The sequence below is a fragment of the Podarcis pityusensis genome, assembly GCF_964106645.2.
Source record: "Podarcis pityusensis genome assembly, chromosome: 9".
Classification (NCBI taxonomy): Eukaryota; Metazoa; Chordata; class Lepidosauria; order Squamata; family Lacertidae; genus Podarcis; species Podarcis pityusensis.
In genome coordinates, this window is record NC_138034.1 from 22,632,662 (window position 1) to 22,648,005 (window position 15,344).

At 43.5% G+C, this 15,344-nt stretch overlaps 2 protein-coding genes across 7 annotated transcripts in view; both read right to left on the reverse strand.

Moving 5' to 3' along the window:
* The window catches only part of CRACD (capping protein inhibiting regulator of actin dynamics), a 119,593-nt gene extending 107,511 nt beyond the window's left edge, over nt 1-12,082 (reverse strand). The window contains exons 1-2 of one of the 3 annotated variants that reach the window (XM_081019784.1): nt 11,795-12,082; nt 10,856-10,927 (exon numbers count right to left, since the gene is read on the reverse strand). The gene's annotated coding sequence lies outside the window, so the exon portion shown is untranslated. Of the gene's footprint in view, nt 1-10,728; nt 10,748-10,855; nt 10,928-11,794 lie in introns of those variants that run through there. The other 2 variants (XM_081019783.1, XM_081019785.1) reach the window with 2 other exon arrangements.
* Nucleotides 12,083-14,591: 2,509 nt separating this feature from the next.
* CEP135 (centrosomal protein 135) overlaps nt 14,592-15,344 on the reverse strand; it is a 34,898-nt gene continuing 34,145 nt past the window's right edge. For 2 of the 4 annotated variants that reach the window (XM_081019818.1, XM_081019822.1), the window contains exon 26: nt 14,592-15,338. In XM_081019818.1, the coding sequence (XP_080875944.1) occupies nt 15,290-15,338 (49 nt within the window). In that variant the 3' untranslated portion in view covers nt 14,592-15,289. The remainder of the gene's footprint in view (nt 15,339-15,344) is intronic. The other 2 variants (XM_081019819.1, XM_081019820.1) reach the window with 2 other exon arrangements.

The following is a 15,344-nucleotide window of genomic DNA, read 5'->3' on the forward strand; positions in this document are numbered from 1 at the left end:
CACAGACAGCTTCCCGGGTCATGTGGCCAGCATGACTAAACCGCTTCTGGCACAACGGGACACTGTGACGGAAACCAGAGCACACGGAAACACCATTTACCTTCCCGCTGCAGCGGTACCTATTTATCTACTTGCACTGGTGTGCTTCAAACTGCTAGGTTGACAGGAGCTGGGACAGAGCAATGGGAGCTCACCCCATCATGAGGATTTGAACCGCCAACCTTCTGATCAGCAAGCCCAATAGGCTCAGTGGTTTAGACCACAGCGCCACCTGCGTCCAAAGGACAGGATAGCACATCTACAAAGGACAGGATAGTACATTTACACAAACTCCTCACCCCTATTACTGACTCCAGTGGGAGGAAGCAAGGTAAATAATCACTCTTCCTGCCAACCTGTTTCTGCATTCCTACCCCCTACCCCCTCTAAGACGGGGGTGGATTGGATGGTGCAAATTTACTCCCAGCAGTCTGGGGATGGAGCTTGCAGCCAGAGGATTCCCAGTCATAGGACAGTAGAGATGCTTTTCCATTATATGCTATTAACAACAGCTATTAAATAGAACACCTGTCCAGAAAAAAGAGAGAGCACCACTCCTTTACATTACCTTTGCAAACTTTGGAATGTACAGACTGAGCTCAAAAATATATTTTCTTAATTGATTGTAAGGCTTCAAAATCTGCTAGGGCAACTAGAGATGTAAATTTAATATATTGCTTACAGGCATCAACATCTGTATATAAATGGCTTCTTCTCTAGCAAAAACATTTCCTATCTATTTGCTTAGGACTCGAATTATGAACATCAAAAACACAGATTGCTTGGAGCTTTCGAACTATTCTTCTTGTTGTTGCAATGTAATAACAGCTGCCACAATCCATGTAGCATTTATAGTGTGGTTGACCAACTGCAGTTCTTGTAATTATGGTCAAGCACCAAGATTTAAAGAAAATTAATCCTGAGGAACACAAACACTGCAATCAGTTAGCATTATCACCAATGTTTTCCATTCTTAAATATATAGAGACAGAAGAACCACTACATACAATTTATAGGAGACAAACAAAATTTCTCCTTATGATGGACCATGGGCGTAGCCAAGGGGGGGTGGGGGGGCAGCTCCCACCCCAAATCAATAAAAATCAATACAAACTTGAGGTTCTAACCCCGCTAACAAAAACCTTGGCTAAGCCTATGTGCTGGACCATTTCATTTGTTCATTTCCAGTGTGGCACTATGTCACCATACATTATTTTTTATTACTATTTGCAAAGTGGGAGGTGTTTAAACTGCCCAAATCACCATGTCAGCAGGGTGGCCAATTGATCAGGCATTTTACTTTTATGTAGGTAAAAGGAAACACAACACAGGTGGTGCTGTGGTCTAAACCACCAAGCCTCTTGGGCTTGCCGATCAGAAGGTCAGCGGTTCGAATCTGCACAATGAGGTGAGCTCCCGTTGCTCTGGTCCAGCTCCCGCCAACCTAGCAGTTCGAAAGCGCCCGTGCAAGTAGATAAATAGGTACCACTGCGGCGGGAAGGTAAACACCGTTTCTGTGTGCTCTGGCACCCGTCACGTGTTCTGTGTACCAGAAGCGGTTTAGTTATGCTGGCCACATGGCCTGGAGAGCTGCCTCCCTCAGTCTGAAATCAGAGATAAGCACCGCACTCCATAGTTGAATTTGAATGGACATAACCGTCCAGGGGTCCTTTACCTTTATACCTTAGAACAGGTACTGGGAACCTTAGGCATTCCAGATTTTCCAGAGATACAGTGATGGCATCTTTATTATCTAGATTCATAGGGAGGAGGCTCATAAGGAACTCCACTAAAACTTTCATTTCACCATTGGTCTCAATTTCCAGATATTATTCTGTCACTACACAATGCATATATAAGCACTACCTTATACTGAACACTGCTACACATACATACATACATACATACATACATAGTAATCACTTCCTCCCGGAACACACTATGAAATCCTTTGTTTTCAGCCAAACCCTATGATATAACAGCATCTGTTCCAACTCGTTAGAGACTCAGGATTTACACCTTTTGCTCCCAGCTAGAATCATTCCAGCACATTATCAGTGATCTACAGTCCATCCAGTTTGACCAAACTGCAGGAGGCAGTGGAAGACAGGGGTGCCTGGTGTGCTCTGGTCCATGGGGTCACGAAGAGTCGGACACGACTAAACGACTAAACAACAACAGTCCATCCTGCATGGTAAAATCTTCCCCTAACTGGCCTTGGGTGGTTGACTTGAAGGCCCGGGTCAAGCAGCCAGGCTTGATCAAACTTTTGCTCTGAGCCAACCAGAAAATAGGGATGGGTCATGCATTGGTTGGATGCTGACAGGGTAGACTTCCACATCCACCTAGATGCTTACAAAGGCATTTTACGTACATATCACACTGTTTATGTAGCAGTTACGGCATGTGAACAAACTATAATGTAAGAGTACATGAGGTCATTAATCAATTTGTGCAATATTCATTGCATATGCAGAATGGGAGAGAGAAAGTGGGAGACCTGAGAGAGAGAGAACAATCTGACAGAACACAACTGGTGCTAAGGCACTGAGGCAAAACCCTCTAAACAACAGACTACAAACTGGTCTGCTTTTTCCCTCGAAGCCTTACCTCTGACGGACCAGAAAAGGTTCAAGAGTTGCTCCTGCCTGAAGATCAGAGATTAACCATCACCCTTTGCTGAAAGAATCAAGTTAGACTGCAATAATCCACCACTGGTGGACAATTATATGCTTTTGTGGTTGGCAACCTTGGGAACATTTGCTTTGAATTGTATGGTAGCCTTGCAGGCATTTCTTGTAAGTCTGAAAATTGAGTTTCACTTTTTTCTGTTTTGTTGTCTAGATTTCTAAGTACACACCCTGACACGTCTCAGTGTTTACAGGCCTGCCCTTGCTTACAAACAGCCCCCTTACTTATGACTCGTCAGCATCAACAGGCCTCCTAACAGACACATAAGCACAGGGATCAGACCTGCAAGAAAGCCCGTCCCGTATTCACCATGGCGACACGATCACAGGTCAAAGCAACACCAGCCACAACAGAGGAGGCTCAATCACCAGGCTATCTTCCAATACGGCATCTGATATCATCTGCCAGAAATGCCCTTCTGCATTCTACACAGGGCAAGCAGGTTCCATCTCTACAGAAAATAATAAATTGACACTGATCTAGGAGTGGATGAATCAGCCTGTTTCTGGCCCATATGATTCTTGCAGGAGTTTATTTGTAAGTTTGTTCTGTCTAATTTCTTCTCTAAATATGCAGATTTTTTAAATTTTAAAAGATGGATATAAAATTATCTTAAAATAGCTATTTTTGAATGCATTCATTCATAAAACATTCACATGCATTTTCTCTCTCACCCACCCACCCACCAAAAACTGCATCATAAAATTTGAAAATTGGTGAAATGAAATCTGAAGGAAGCTGTTCCAATCTACACATTATTCTGGAATGTGTTGATCAGGTCAGTTTGCATCAGTATTTGGGGGGGAAAGGGGGAGGGGTATTCTAGCAAACCTGTCGAAATCTGTCATTAGGAAAGGCAATATTCAGAAATGCCACTGAATATTTACGGACCTGCAAGTGCCTGTTCTTGAACAAAGGAACTTCAAGGGAAACTCTACTGAATTACAAGATCAAGAAATTCAGTTCTTTCACCTGAATCAAGCTAATGGTGTGTGTGTGTGTGTGTGTGTGTGTGTGTGTGTTTAAATTTCACTATAAGTGTTAAATTAGTTTACCAATGGCAGATTGTCTGTGTTGTCATCAACAGTGAACAGTCATTGCAATGATCTTAAATACATTTAAAGTAGAATGTAATTGTCAGTCAGCATTTTTTTTGCATATCATTTCCCTCTGATCTTGCTGCTTAGAATTTTTCCACCTCTGCAATCATGTGTATATTTATATCTTCCACAATAGTGTCTTGTCTGTATCTCTTTCCCCACCCCGTGTGTGTGTGTGTGTGTGTGTGTGTGTACACACCGTGGAAAAGACCCATTCTTGTATTGCTACTCTCCAAACCCCTCACATAAGAGGCACATGAAGAAGGGCCTCAGGTGATTATTGCAGGGTCTGAGTCAATTCATATGGGAAGAGGTATTGTGATCCTGAGCTGTTTAAGACTTTACAGTTAAAACCAGCAATTTCAATTGGGTCCAGAACTAATCAGCAAAATGGTGCCACCCACCCCTGACTCAGGACAGCTGCTCCAGAAGGATATCATGGATGATGGTATCAAAAGCCGCCGATAGGTTGAGGAGAATTAACAAGGACACATCTCCCCTGTCTCTCAACAGAGGTCATCATACAGGCCAAAACAATTTCTATGCCAAAACCCTGATTGAAATGGATCTAGAAAAATGAGTTTCCTCCAAGAGCACCTGGATCTGGTCCAAGACCGCCCACTCAAGAACCTTCCCCCCAAAAGAGACACTGGCAACTGGCCACTAATTACATAGATTTTCCGAATCCAGGGAGGATTTATTGAGGAGGGGTTTTACTACCGCCTCCTTCAAGCAGGCAGGGGCCTCACCCTCTCACAAGAAGACATTAATCTCCACCCTGGCCCAGCCAGCTGTCCCCTCCCTGCTCGTTTATCAGCCAAGAGGGGCAAGGGTCCAGGGCGCAAGTGGCTGCCCTGACTGATCCAAGCACCTTGTCCATGTACTTGAGTCTTATTAGCTGAAACTTATCCAACATAGCATTGGTTGGCCTCTGTCTTGGGAGACAATGGAGGACCGTGCCTTTGGGGGTGAAGTCAAACTGTTGGAAGCTTACAACGCTTGCTCTACATAACAGAACTAAACAGTGTTCTGGACCCATATAAATATAGTGTTCTGGACCCATATATATTTAGATAGAGAGCGTGCACACACACACACACCACTTAGAATAAGACTTCATGCATCTGACTTAGTGGATTCCAATCCAGGAAACTTTATGCCATGTGCAAATCTTTAAGCTACCACAGAACTCTGTTTTTGAAAAGGGCTGACAAACCAGAGAAATTTTGAAAGGAACTGGATAATTCCAAGCAGATATTTACCTGGATTATCAAAGACAACTGGAGAGTGTTTATAAAAGAATTCATGGAATATTAACATTTTCTGTTTTAGCACAGTGTCAAAACCACTGTACAAAAACTGCATGTATACCTTTTTAGATTCTTGGACTCCAGGGCAAATGCCATCTAGGCAGGAAACATGGAAGAGCCTGCTATTTAAAGGGGGGGAAACCTCAAGAATGTCCTTAGACATGTTTTGAGACAAAAATGTACAAACCCAGAGACTGAGGCTGCCATGTTGGTCGAACAAACAAATGTCTCAAACTACTCATTTAAATGTAATAGCCAAAAGCGATATCCATGCATTGTTTACTTATTTGTTCTAAAAATTTGATGCCGATATCTATGAGGCTACTTGTACAATAAGAGTCAGTGGGCATATACAACGAAAGAACTCGAAACACAACTGACAGAAGAAACGCTACGCCCTTGAGCACCTGGGAAAAATCTATGAACAGCTACATATAATTAACTTAAGGGAAACATTAGGGGTCCATAAGTTCAAAATTTCCATTTTTATTTCCCCCCAAAGTGCTGACTGAGGGACTATCTGAACAACTAGCATTCAGAAACTATCCCCTCAGGGTTGTCATCCTGAGTCAGCCCTGCCTACGCTGGGAACTCTTCCACAGTAGTTGCTGTGGATTATCATCATCACCCATTGTCTGGAATTGCTCCTCAACCCTGCCCTGTTTTGGAATGCAGACTGGCCTGACATCTCTTGAATTCCCCTGCTCAGACTGGCTCAGCCTTTTAAAAATAAGCAGGAAGAGGCTATTGCATGGGTAGGCAAACTAAGGCGCGGGGGCCGGATCTGGTCCAACTGCCTTCTAAATCTGGCCCATGGATGGTCAGTGTGTTTTTACATTAGTAGAATGTGTCCTTTTATTTAAAATGCATCTACGGGTTATTTGTGGGGCATAGGAATCCGTTCATATATTTTTTTCAAAATATAATTCAGCCCCCCACAAGGTCTGAGGGACAGTGGACCAGCCCCTTGCTGAAAAAATTTGCTGACCCCTGGGCTATTGGGAGGCTGGTCAACAGCTTGCACTGTGAGCTCCTTGGCTGTGACTCTTCTTGTGACTGCATCCTTAAACTGGCCTGCTTTGAGCCTGTCTGTTGAAAGTTGCTCTGTAACCAAACTGTTAGCAGCCAAGTTAATTTGCTGCACCATTACCAACAGGGCAAGAAAGTGCAATCCCATACAGGTATACTCAGCAGCAAGCCCCACCGAGGTCAATGGGACTTGCCTCCAGCTAATCCATTGCAGAAATATGAAAATTAGCATGTTTATGTCATCAAGGAACACCACACTTCCATCAGAGTAAGAGGTTATGTGTACTTCTCAAGCAGAGAAACAGGGGGCGGGGGGAGAGAGAGATGGGAATTATATTAATATCCCTGGGTTATAAAGATCAAACTAGAACAAGAAAATATGTTAACAGTATGACACTCTTCAAAATTACCTTCTGAAAAGACTAATCAGAAATTTCAGTACTGCTTTGGTCACACTTCTTAACTATTTCCCATGGAATACCTTGAATATCAAAAAAATGATATGCCACTCTTCAGTAAAAACTCTTAGGGCAGCTTATAGCAAAATAATTAAACACCATAATGCATAGTACATTGCAAAAATAAAACCATAGAAGCAGCAATTAAGACAAACTTGGGAAAAATCAACAGAATGAATAAAAACATACAGTGGTACCTCAGGTTAAGAACTTGATTTGTTCCGGAGGTCTGTTCTTAACATGAAACTGTTCTTAACCTGAGGTACCACTTTAGCTAGTAGGGCCTCCCACCGCCGCTGCACCACCGCCGTGTGATTTCTGTTCTCATCCTGAAGCAAAGTTCTTAACCCGAGGTACTATTTCTGGGTTAGTCTGTAACCTGAAGCGTCTAATCTGAAGCATCTGTAACCCGAGGTACCACTGTACTAAAAGCTAACTGTGTTGGCTTGGTTTGCACAGCAAGGCTACACTAAACTGCGGCTTACTGAGAACATGCAAACATGTTATTGGAGAGACACTTGCAGGCATTTTCTCCCCCCCGCCCCAGTCTTTTTCTTTCTAATAACACACTGAGCTAAGCCAAGGTTCAGCTTAATGTGTCATCCAAACTTGGGCTTCCTTGCTGGCTACAGCTTGTGGTCAATGATGAGAGCGCTTAACTATGAGCCCAGATTCAGATGACATACTAAACCAAACTTTGACTTAGTTCAGCACGGTGCAAGAGTAAAAAAGACCAGAGAAGAGAAATGCTCCCTTTCAAGTCACTTCTCTCTCAGCCTCCGTTTCTTTTCCCAAATGAGAGAATAAGAGAGAGCTTTCATATGGCGCAATAACTAAAGAAATCAAAATCAATTACACGGTAAACACTAGAAATCACCCTTCTTTCATAAACTAATGCCCATACTGCTGTAGCCTTTGCTGTCTCCACTGAGGTGACCTTATAGAGCTGTAATGACACGTTTGAATAATAGCCCTATTTTGTAAATCAGCAGAATCAGGGACATCAGACCTGCATTGAGAAACCTGAACTCTCAGGCTGTCTTTTCTTCCCTTTTAAAATGCCAAGTTGAATGTACACAATCAAGACTGCTCTGACTGCTGGGTAAAGAAAAGGGAGCGAAAAGTTTAGAGCAAATAGCCAGTTCTCACAGTGAAGGGAAATCAATGGTGTGATTCCTTGAAGGATCTGCTTTAGGAAGTCAGGGGAGGGCAGTGGTGTAGCCAAGCAAAGTGTGAGGTAGCCAAGTGAACAGTGAGGTAGCTCTTCACCATCATGGATGGAGAAAATGCAATCAAACTGTGAAGAACTCTCCTCCTCCAGCCACCAAAAAATTTCTTACATCTTGGTGAATCAACATCTAAACAGAACAAGAGATTCTCACAGCAGTGGCGTAGCGTGGGGGGTGCCAGGGGGGCCGGCCGCACCGGGCGCAACATGGGCGGGGGGCGCGCTCGCACTAGCAGCTCTCTGCCCCTACTAAAATCCACGGGTTAGGGAGCCCGCGCTCGCTCGGCTTGGCGAGGAGGTCGCGGAAGGGGGAGAGCGAAGCCTTCTGCCGCGGGCAAAAAAAGGAGAGGAAGCCGGGTGGGCGGGCTGGCTGGCGGGGGTCTGGCTGCGCCTGCTGCTGCCGGTGCAGGGCAAGGCAAGCAGAGCGAGGAGGAGAGAGAGGGGAAGGGGGGGGGAAGCAGCTAGGAAACGCTGCGGTGTGGAGGAGGAATCAATTAAGGAGAGAAAGCGAAAAGCCTTGGAGAAAGGGAAAAAAGGAAAGAAAAGAGGCAGCTCCAGGAGAGCGCGGGGGAAAGAGAAGCCTCGCTGCTGCTGCTGCTTGGGAGAGTAAATTACTGTACTTGCCTTGCCCCGGGTTAGGGGGCGCAAATTATTTGCCTTGCCCCGGGTTAGGGGGCGCAAATTACTTGCCTTGCCCCGGGTGCTGATAACCCACGCTACGCTGCTGTCTCACAGCTGTCCATGGAGGCGCAGGTCAATTCTGTGTCCAGGGTGGCTGTCTACCAGCTCCTTCTGGTACGCAGGCTGAGACCCTACCTGCCCGCAGACTGTCTCACCAGAGTGGTGCATGCTCTAGTTATCTCCCGCTTGGACTACTGCAATGCGCTCTATGTGGGGCTACCTTTGAAGGTGACCTGGAAACTACAACTAATCCAGAATGCGGCAGCTAGACTGGTGACTGGGGGCAGCTGCCGAGACCATATAACACTGGTCCAGGAAAGACCTACATTTGCTCCCAGTACATTTTAAAGCACAATTCAAAGTGTTGGTGCTGACCTTTAAAGCCCTAAACAGCCTCGGCCCAGTATACCTGAAGGAGCGTCTCCATCCACATCGTTCAGCCTTGACGCTGAGGTCCAGCGCCGAGGGCCTTCTGGCAGTTCCCTCGCTGCGAGAAGTGAGGTTACAGGGAACCAGGCAGAGGGCCTTCTCAGTAATGGCGTCCACTCTGACCTCCTATCAGATGTCAAGGAAATAAACAACTACCTGACTTTTAGAAAACGTCTGAAGGCAGCCCTGTTTAGGGAAGTTTATTTATGTTTGATGTTTTATCATGTTTTTAATATTCTGCTGGGAGCCGCTCAGAGTGGCTGGGGAGACCCGGTCAGATGGACCGGGTATAAGTAATAAATATGTTGTTGTTGTTGTTGTTGTTGTTGTTGTTGTTGTTGTTGTAGGTATGTTCAGCCTGCAACCTTAAGCCAACTTACTTGGGAGAAAGTCTCACTGAACTCAGTGAGAATGACTTCCATGTATCCAAGTATAAGATTTGCACTAAGAAGTGTAAAGTGATTCAGATAAATCCCTAACCTCACATGCATTGACTGTATCTAACCTGGCAGTGACTAACTAGGAAAAATATATTGGGGTTATGGTGGATCCTGCAGTGAAAAAGCCAATCCGATGTATGGGTGTGGTGTTTGCGAAAAACACAAATTTTATGCTAAAGATTAACATAAAGGGATTGAAAACTACAAGTATTGTAATGCACAAGATAGCCAGTAATTTAATGCAGATCCATCAATATATGTCAGCCTGCATTTGGAATAATGGGTACATTTCTAGCCATTCCATATTGGAAAAGGGTATATTGTAGAGCTAGATGATGCAACACCAATAGGAGGGACCTTATGGGCAAAATAAATGGCAGCCATCACCTGGCAACCCAGGAGTGCCAACCCCCTGCTCACCTCAGTTCCTCTAAAACAATACTACATAATTGAGTAACATTGCTCAGAGGCCTGGTGGTGCAGCGGTGGCTCATCACAGTAATACTGGAGGGGAGGTTTGGCAAGATGGGTGTGTACCATTATGGCTCAACACCAGCAATACCAGTTCTTCCTAAGCAAATGCTGGAGGAGGCCACCATCGCCACAGGTGGAAGTATGATGGCAGATTAAATGGATCTTGAGTCTGATCTTGCATTCCCTGAGCTACAAGTATTCATTTCTTAATGATTTTCTGTGGTCTGTTTATTCCCCCCCCCCCAAATAGCTGAGTAACACCTAGTGAAATATACTGCCCTTTTCGCTTTTTTTGCAGCAATGTGAATGCTATTCTTACAGCGCAACAATACTTTTTATTAGGACAAGCAAAAATGTCACATTTAAGTGAACATTTTTGATAGCTCTAATAAACTTTCCTGTGACATTCCTGTGTGTGTTTTTTTAAGATTTGCACTCTACTTAGCTTGTCTACTGTGTTCCTGAATATTTATTGCAAATTGGATTTATTGTATAAAGATTCTGCTTCTGTTCTCGTATCAACCCCCTAAAACACACAGACATTACTGATATCATCACACAGCTACTTCTTTTGACAAGGGAGACAAATGAAAAATAGGCTTTAGAGTACTCCTTGTACTCTGAGCATGCTTCCCTTCTCTCTACTACTAACCTCTTCCCCTCCCCCAGCATCTCAATTTCAGCCGCACTCTTGTTAACCATATTAAAATTTCAACATGTACGGTTGTGGCTTCTAGTTTTCCTTTAACCCTCTTGGGCAGATGAGCACAAAAAATGGAATATTTCTTAAATCCCGAAGACCGCTTGCACAGTTCTTAAGGAAACCATGAATTTGCAAAGGATTCCGACCTTGATCACCTGCTTCTTTGAAACAGCAGCATTTGTGCAATTCAGACTTTCCAGTTGTCTGGAGAAAAGAAGTAGTGAGAGTAAGGGCAATCCTAAAACCAATTTACCAGGGAGTAAATTTACTCACTGAGCTCAGTGGGATGTGCTCCTGGTGTAAACATGTTTAGGATTGTCCCCTTATGGTCTGTCAGGGTTTTTTCTGCAAAAAAATTATTATTATTATGAATGAAAAGCCTTGACGGAAAACAGACGTCTCATTCCGGATAGTGTAACCTTTAGGGCACTTGATCTAGTTATTGGGTGGGTGGTGGGTTCGCAGGAAACGAAACCTTCCGTCTTTCAACCATAATAACTAGCAGATTTCACAGCTCATTAAAATATGGTGACGGGAGTTCCATGATAAATGGCCTTAGAGAAGGTTAGACAAAGCAATGCAGCTCTGGAGCTTTGTGGGAGATGTAGCAAGCAAACAAAAGTCATCCCTTTCTGTCTTGCCTCCGGGAAAATTAATGCAAGAATCAAAGAAAACACTAACCCAAGGGATTTAAAAATAAAAATGGGAAGAAATTCAAAAGTCAGAGCACACTGAAATCTATAGGGTATGAAAGTACTGCCAAAGCAAGCCTTGCCAACATGCATAGCTCTGCTTTTATTTAATCCTTTTAGGAGAGCTGCCAATGTGTACGTTCATCACAGATGCCTTTCATTGATGCTCAAGAAATACCCAGTTTTCAGAAAGCAGACACATCCCCTAGGTTGACTGGCAGCCTGCACAGCCAGCCTTCCACGCAAACACAGACCCACACACTACCCAAGGAAATAGCAGCCTGCCTGCAGTCTAACAATAGACAGGCGCGGAGTCCCCCCGCAAGAAACCATGAATGGATTTCGGGGGTTAACGGAACAAGAGGTGCGAACGCCTGAAAGCGACAAGGTCAGGGAAACGCAAACCAGACGTCAGGATTCAAACCCACGCCTCGGCGGCTTCTGAACAATGCTTTTATGCGTAAATACGCGCAAGAGATGAGAAAGAAGGCAAAAGGGGAGAGGGATGCGAATGCCCTACCTGGATTTGGCGACGAGAAATTGGGTCGGGCTTTCCCATCTGCGGTCTAGCCAGCCAGCAGCAGCAGCCGCCCAGCCTCGTCCCTTAAGCCGCCTCCATTGCTGCCCGCGCTGCTGCCACACCATGGCAAGGCGAGCCAATGCGATCACATGCTCGCTCTCTCCCTGCAACCCGGCAGCCTCAAGTTGAGCAGGGAGGGAACAGGCTCCGCGGAGGTCGAGGCGCGATCGCTCGCTCGCTTTCCCCCCTTCTAAACCAGGCTTCTCTCTCTCCGGCCCCACCCTTAAGCCTCGCCTAATAATAGATCAAGGGGGCTGCTTGAGCGTTGGTCGATTCCCGCGTGTGATCCACCTTCGTGGAACCGCAATGCTTGTTTCAGGGCGTCCCCCCCCCCCCCAAAAAAGGGAGGTAAGGCTTTCTGAAATAAGGGGCATTGTTAAATTTCTATGGATCAGGTGCTTCCTCAAATATCCCATAAAATAAGCTGGCATTTAGTCTCACTAGGCTACCTGCATATTGCTAAATGGACATACCGTACCCATGTCGACTGGTTTCTCTGGTGTGTGCTCTCTAGTCCCATGGTCTGTATGGAGAGTTTAAAGTCTAGTTGGCAAAGTGGGCTTAAAACACCTGAATGACACAAAGCTGGCTCACCTGTGGACCTCCAGGTGTTGTTAGATTACAGCTCCCATCATCCCTGACCCCTGAATACACTGGCTGCAGCTGAGGAGAGTTAACTAGATAGAACCCATCTACAGACTCATTAGGCTGGCATTGCCTCTTTATTTTAACTATTTTATGACTGATCTTAGAAGTACACCATGGAGAAACTGATTTGTAAAAATGTTACATGGAAAAAATACAAGAGAGAGACATTACACATACTTCTGTAAATCAAGAAAATCTTTAATAAAAATACAAAAAAAGGTGAAAGAAACCTGGTGTATTGATCACTAGACTTAATCATAGATTTTGAGCTATTTCTAGTCAGTCGAACTACAGGTTGAGTTGCAAAGTCAAAACAATGCTTCTCAGTTTTGCCTATCCTGATTCAGACTTCCTACCAACAGAGAATACCTTCCAGATCAGTCCATCTGCCACAGAACTGGTACACACTACAGAAAAACTGGAGGAGCATCACAGGTAGGGGTTTTGTAATGACACAACAGTACAGTATGCACAGTGCATTTGTTGTGTAGTTTCCACACCGAGGTATGAAAGTGCACACTGAAGGCAGTTTCTGTGGCCTTTTCTGCACGTCATCACCATGTGCATGCAGAAGGTCCCATGTACAATGTCCAGGTATGGCTGGGAAGGACCACTGCTAGTCAGTGAGCTAGAGGAACCTATAAGGCAGCTTCCATGCTCCTATCACATGAAGCCAAACTGTGGTTTATACTGGGACCACACAAAGAGTTTCTTTGCTCCTGCCCAGTCTGTAAACAAACATGTATTTTTACTCTTGCACAGTGGTGAGCTAAGCCAAGATTTGCCTTAGCATGCCACCTGAAGCTGGACTTGTGGTTAAGCTCTCTCAGTGTGCTAATCACACACTGCATACCTTGGCTACAACTTTTGGTTAGTGTGGATAGGAGACTGCTTAACCAGGAGCCCATGCTCTGATGACAGGGGATCCAGGGGAAAACAAAGTTCTGTTCTTGATAAGGCATAATTTGGCTTACCGTGACGTGCAAAACATGCCTGTATAGGTATGTCCCTAGATGGATTGTTGCATAAACTTACACACAGAGAATAGGGAAGTTTTTGTTCGAAGTACAGTGACGTTTTTGCATGGGCCAGGAGAATTGTTTTTTAATTTATTCACAATGTAGTGCTTGATATTCATGTCTAATATTTTTCTAAAAATAAGCAAAATGGTTCATCCATTAGGAGGCTACCTTGAGCTCTCAACACTTCTTTAAAACCAGAGACACATTTTAGATGCTTTTATTTGCATTGCTTACAGCAGACATTATTATTATCATGTCCTTATTTTGTAAGATAACATCATATCTTCAAAGTAGTTTTTAAAAGCAGAATGGCAGAAACCACCGTTTCACTTCTTCACGACTGTGGTGTTTCACATAAAAAAGGCAGCATACGGAATAAAAAGCTGTTTTTCTGCAGCGAAATTCACAACGGCCCATTTCAAATGCAACAGGAAACGTGCAGCAGCCATGTCGAACACCGGGGCTCATGTGTTTTCCCTCACCTCTCTCCATTTTCATGGTTATGATGAGGTTTCTTTAAACTCTAGGATCCAGTCTGATTCTAGTTTGTTTGAACTAATTAAAGAGTTTTAAAACCAGTTACATCCAAAGTTGGGTTACATGCTTCCAACCTCATCTGTTAAAGGGGAACACATGAACCTGAGGCTTAATAGGCTTATGCATCTTGCAGGAAACCATGGTTTCCTATTACATTTGAACTGGTCAAATATCTTATTCATGATTTATTAAGTTTTATAATACACACATATATATTAAAAACCAAAATATCTTCCCAAGGGATTTGTTCTTTTTTTTTTTTTAGTAGTAGTTTTGAACCTAAAGCCACTTGTCAGCTGTGTTTTCATCAAGTACTAATGCTGGTTTGAAAAGTCAAAGGAAATGTTCAAAAAGATCACATTTCATGGCATATTAAGAACATGTCCACAATTTGTGTGTGTGTTCTCTGTTACCACTTTCACTGTGAATGATGTGAAGGTATGAAAACGTACCATACTAATGAACTGTCAATACCTTAAAAACAATATATGGTCATCCTGAAATTTAACACAGTATTTCTGCTGAGACTATTATTCCAGTTAATATATACTTTATTTATTAAAACAATATGCTTTCACAGTTTTATTAAAAGCAACCTAGACACAGCCAACTTCAGGATTTGGGGCTTCCGTTTTTGTCGTATGTCATATTCCTTTTCTCTTCTTCATAGCAGTTTCTATAATGGAAACTGGAAAATATGTGCTTTTGAAGAAAAGTTTTAAATCAGTCTGCAATTATGCTTGGAAAACTGAAGTTCCTTCACATTAGACAGTATATTATTACTGTGTATTATACCATTAAGTACATATGTTACAGCAGAAGTGTGTTAAACAAGATTAATATACTGGAAAGAGACAATTCAGATATACCCTTAATCCAGAATTCTATTCACACTGAAACACAAACAGATCAGCTTTGCATATTATGGAGGTCCCATAATTAAGATTTCTTTCTTTAAAACAAAACAAAACTAGAAAAAATGAACGAGTTGTGGGCAGAGGTAGCTCTGTGCTTAATGTATGCTTCTATGCTCTGAAAAGGTTAGTGGACAGAGATGATACACAGTCAACACATATAAAGCTGACTGTAAGAAACATATTCCAGAACCTGCTAATATAATATGACATTATTGTGACAATAACTTCAAGTTTATCAGTCTTTTTGCAATAAGATTCTTACTTCACTTACCTAATAGTTTTTCTAAACTAACCTGCCTTATTTTACGCCATTAAAAGCTGGAGCTCAGCTGTGGCAACTCCTCAAACTTTATCACTGAACTTTAA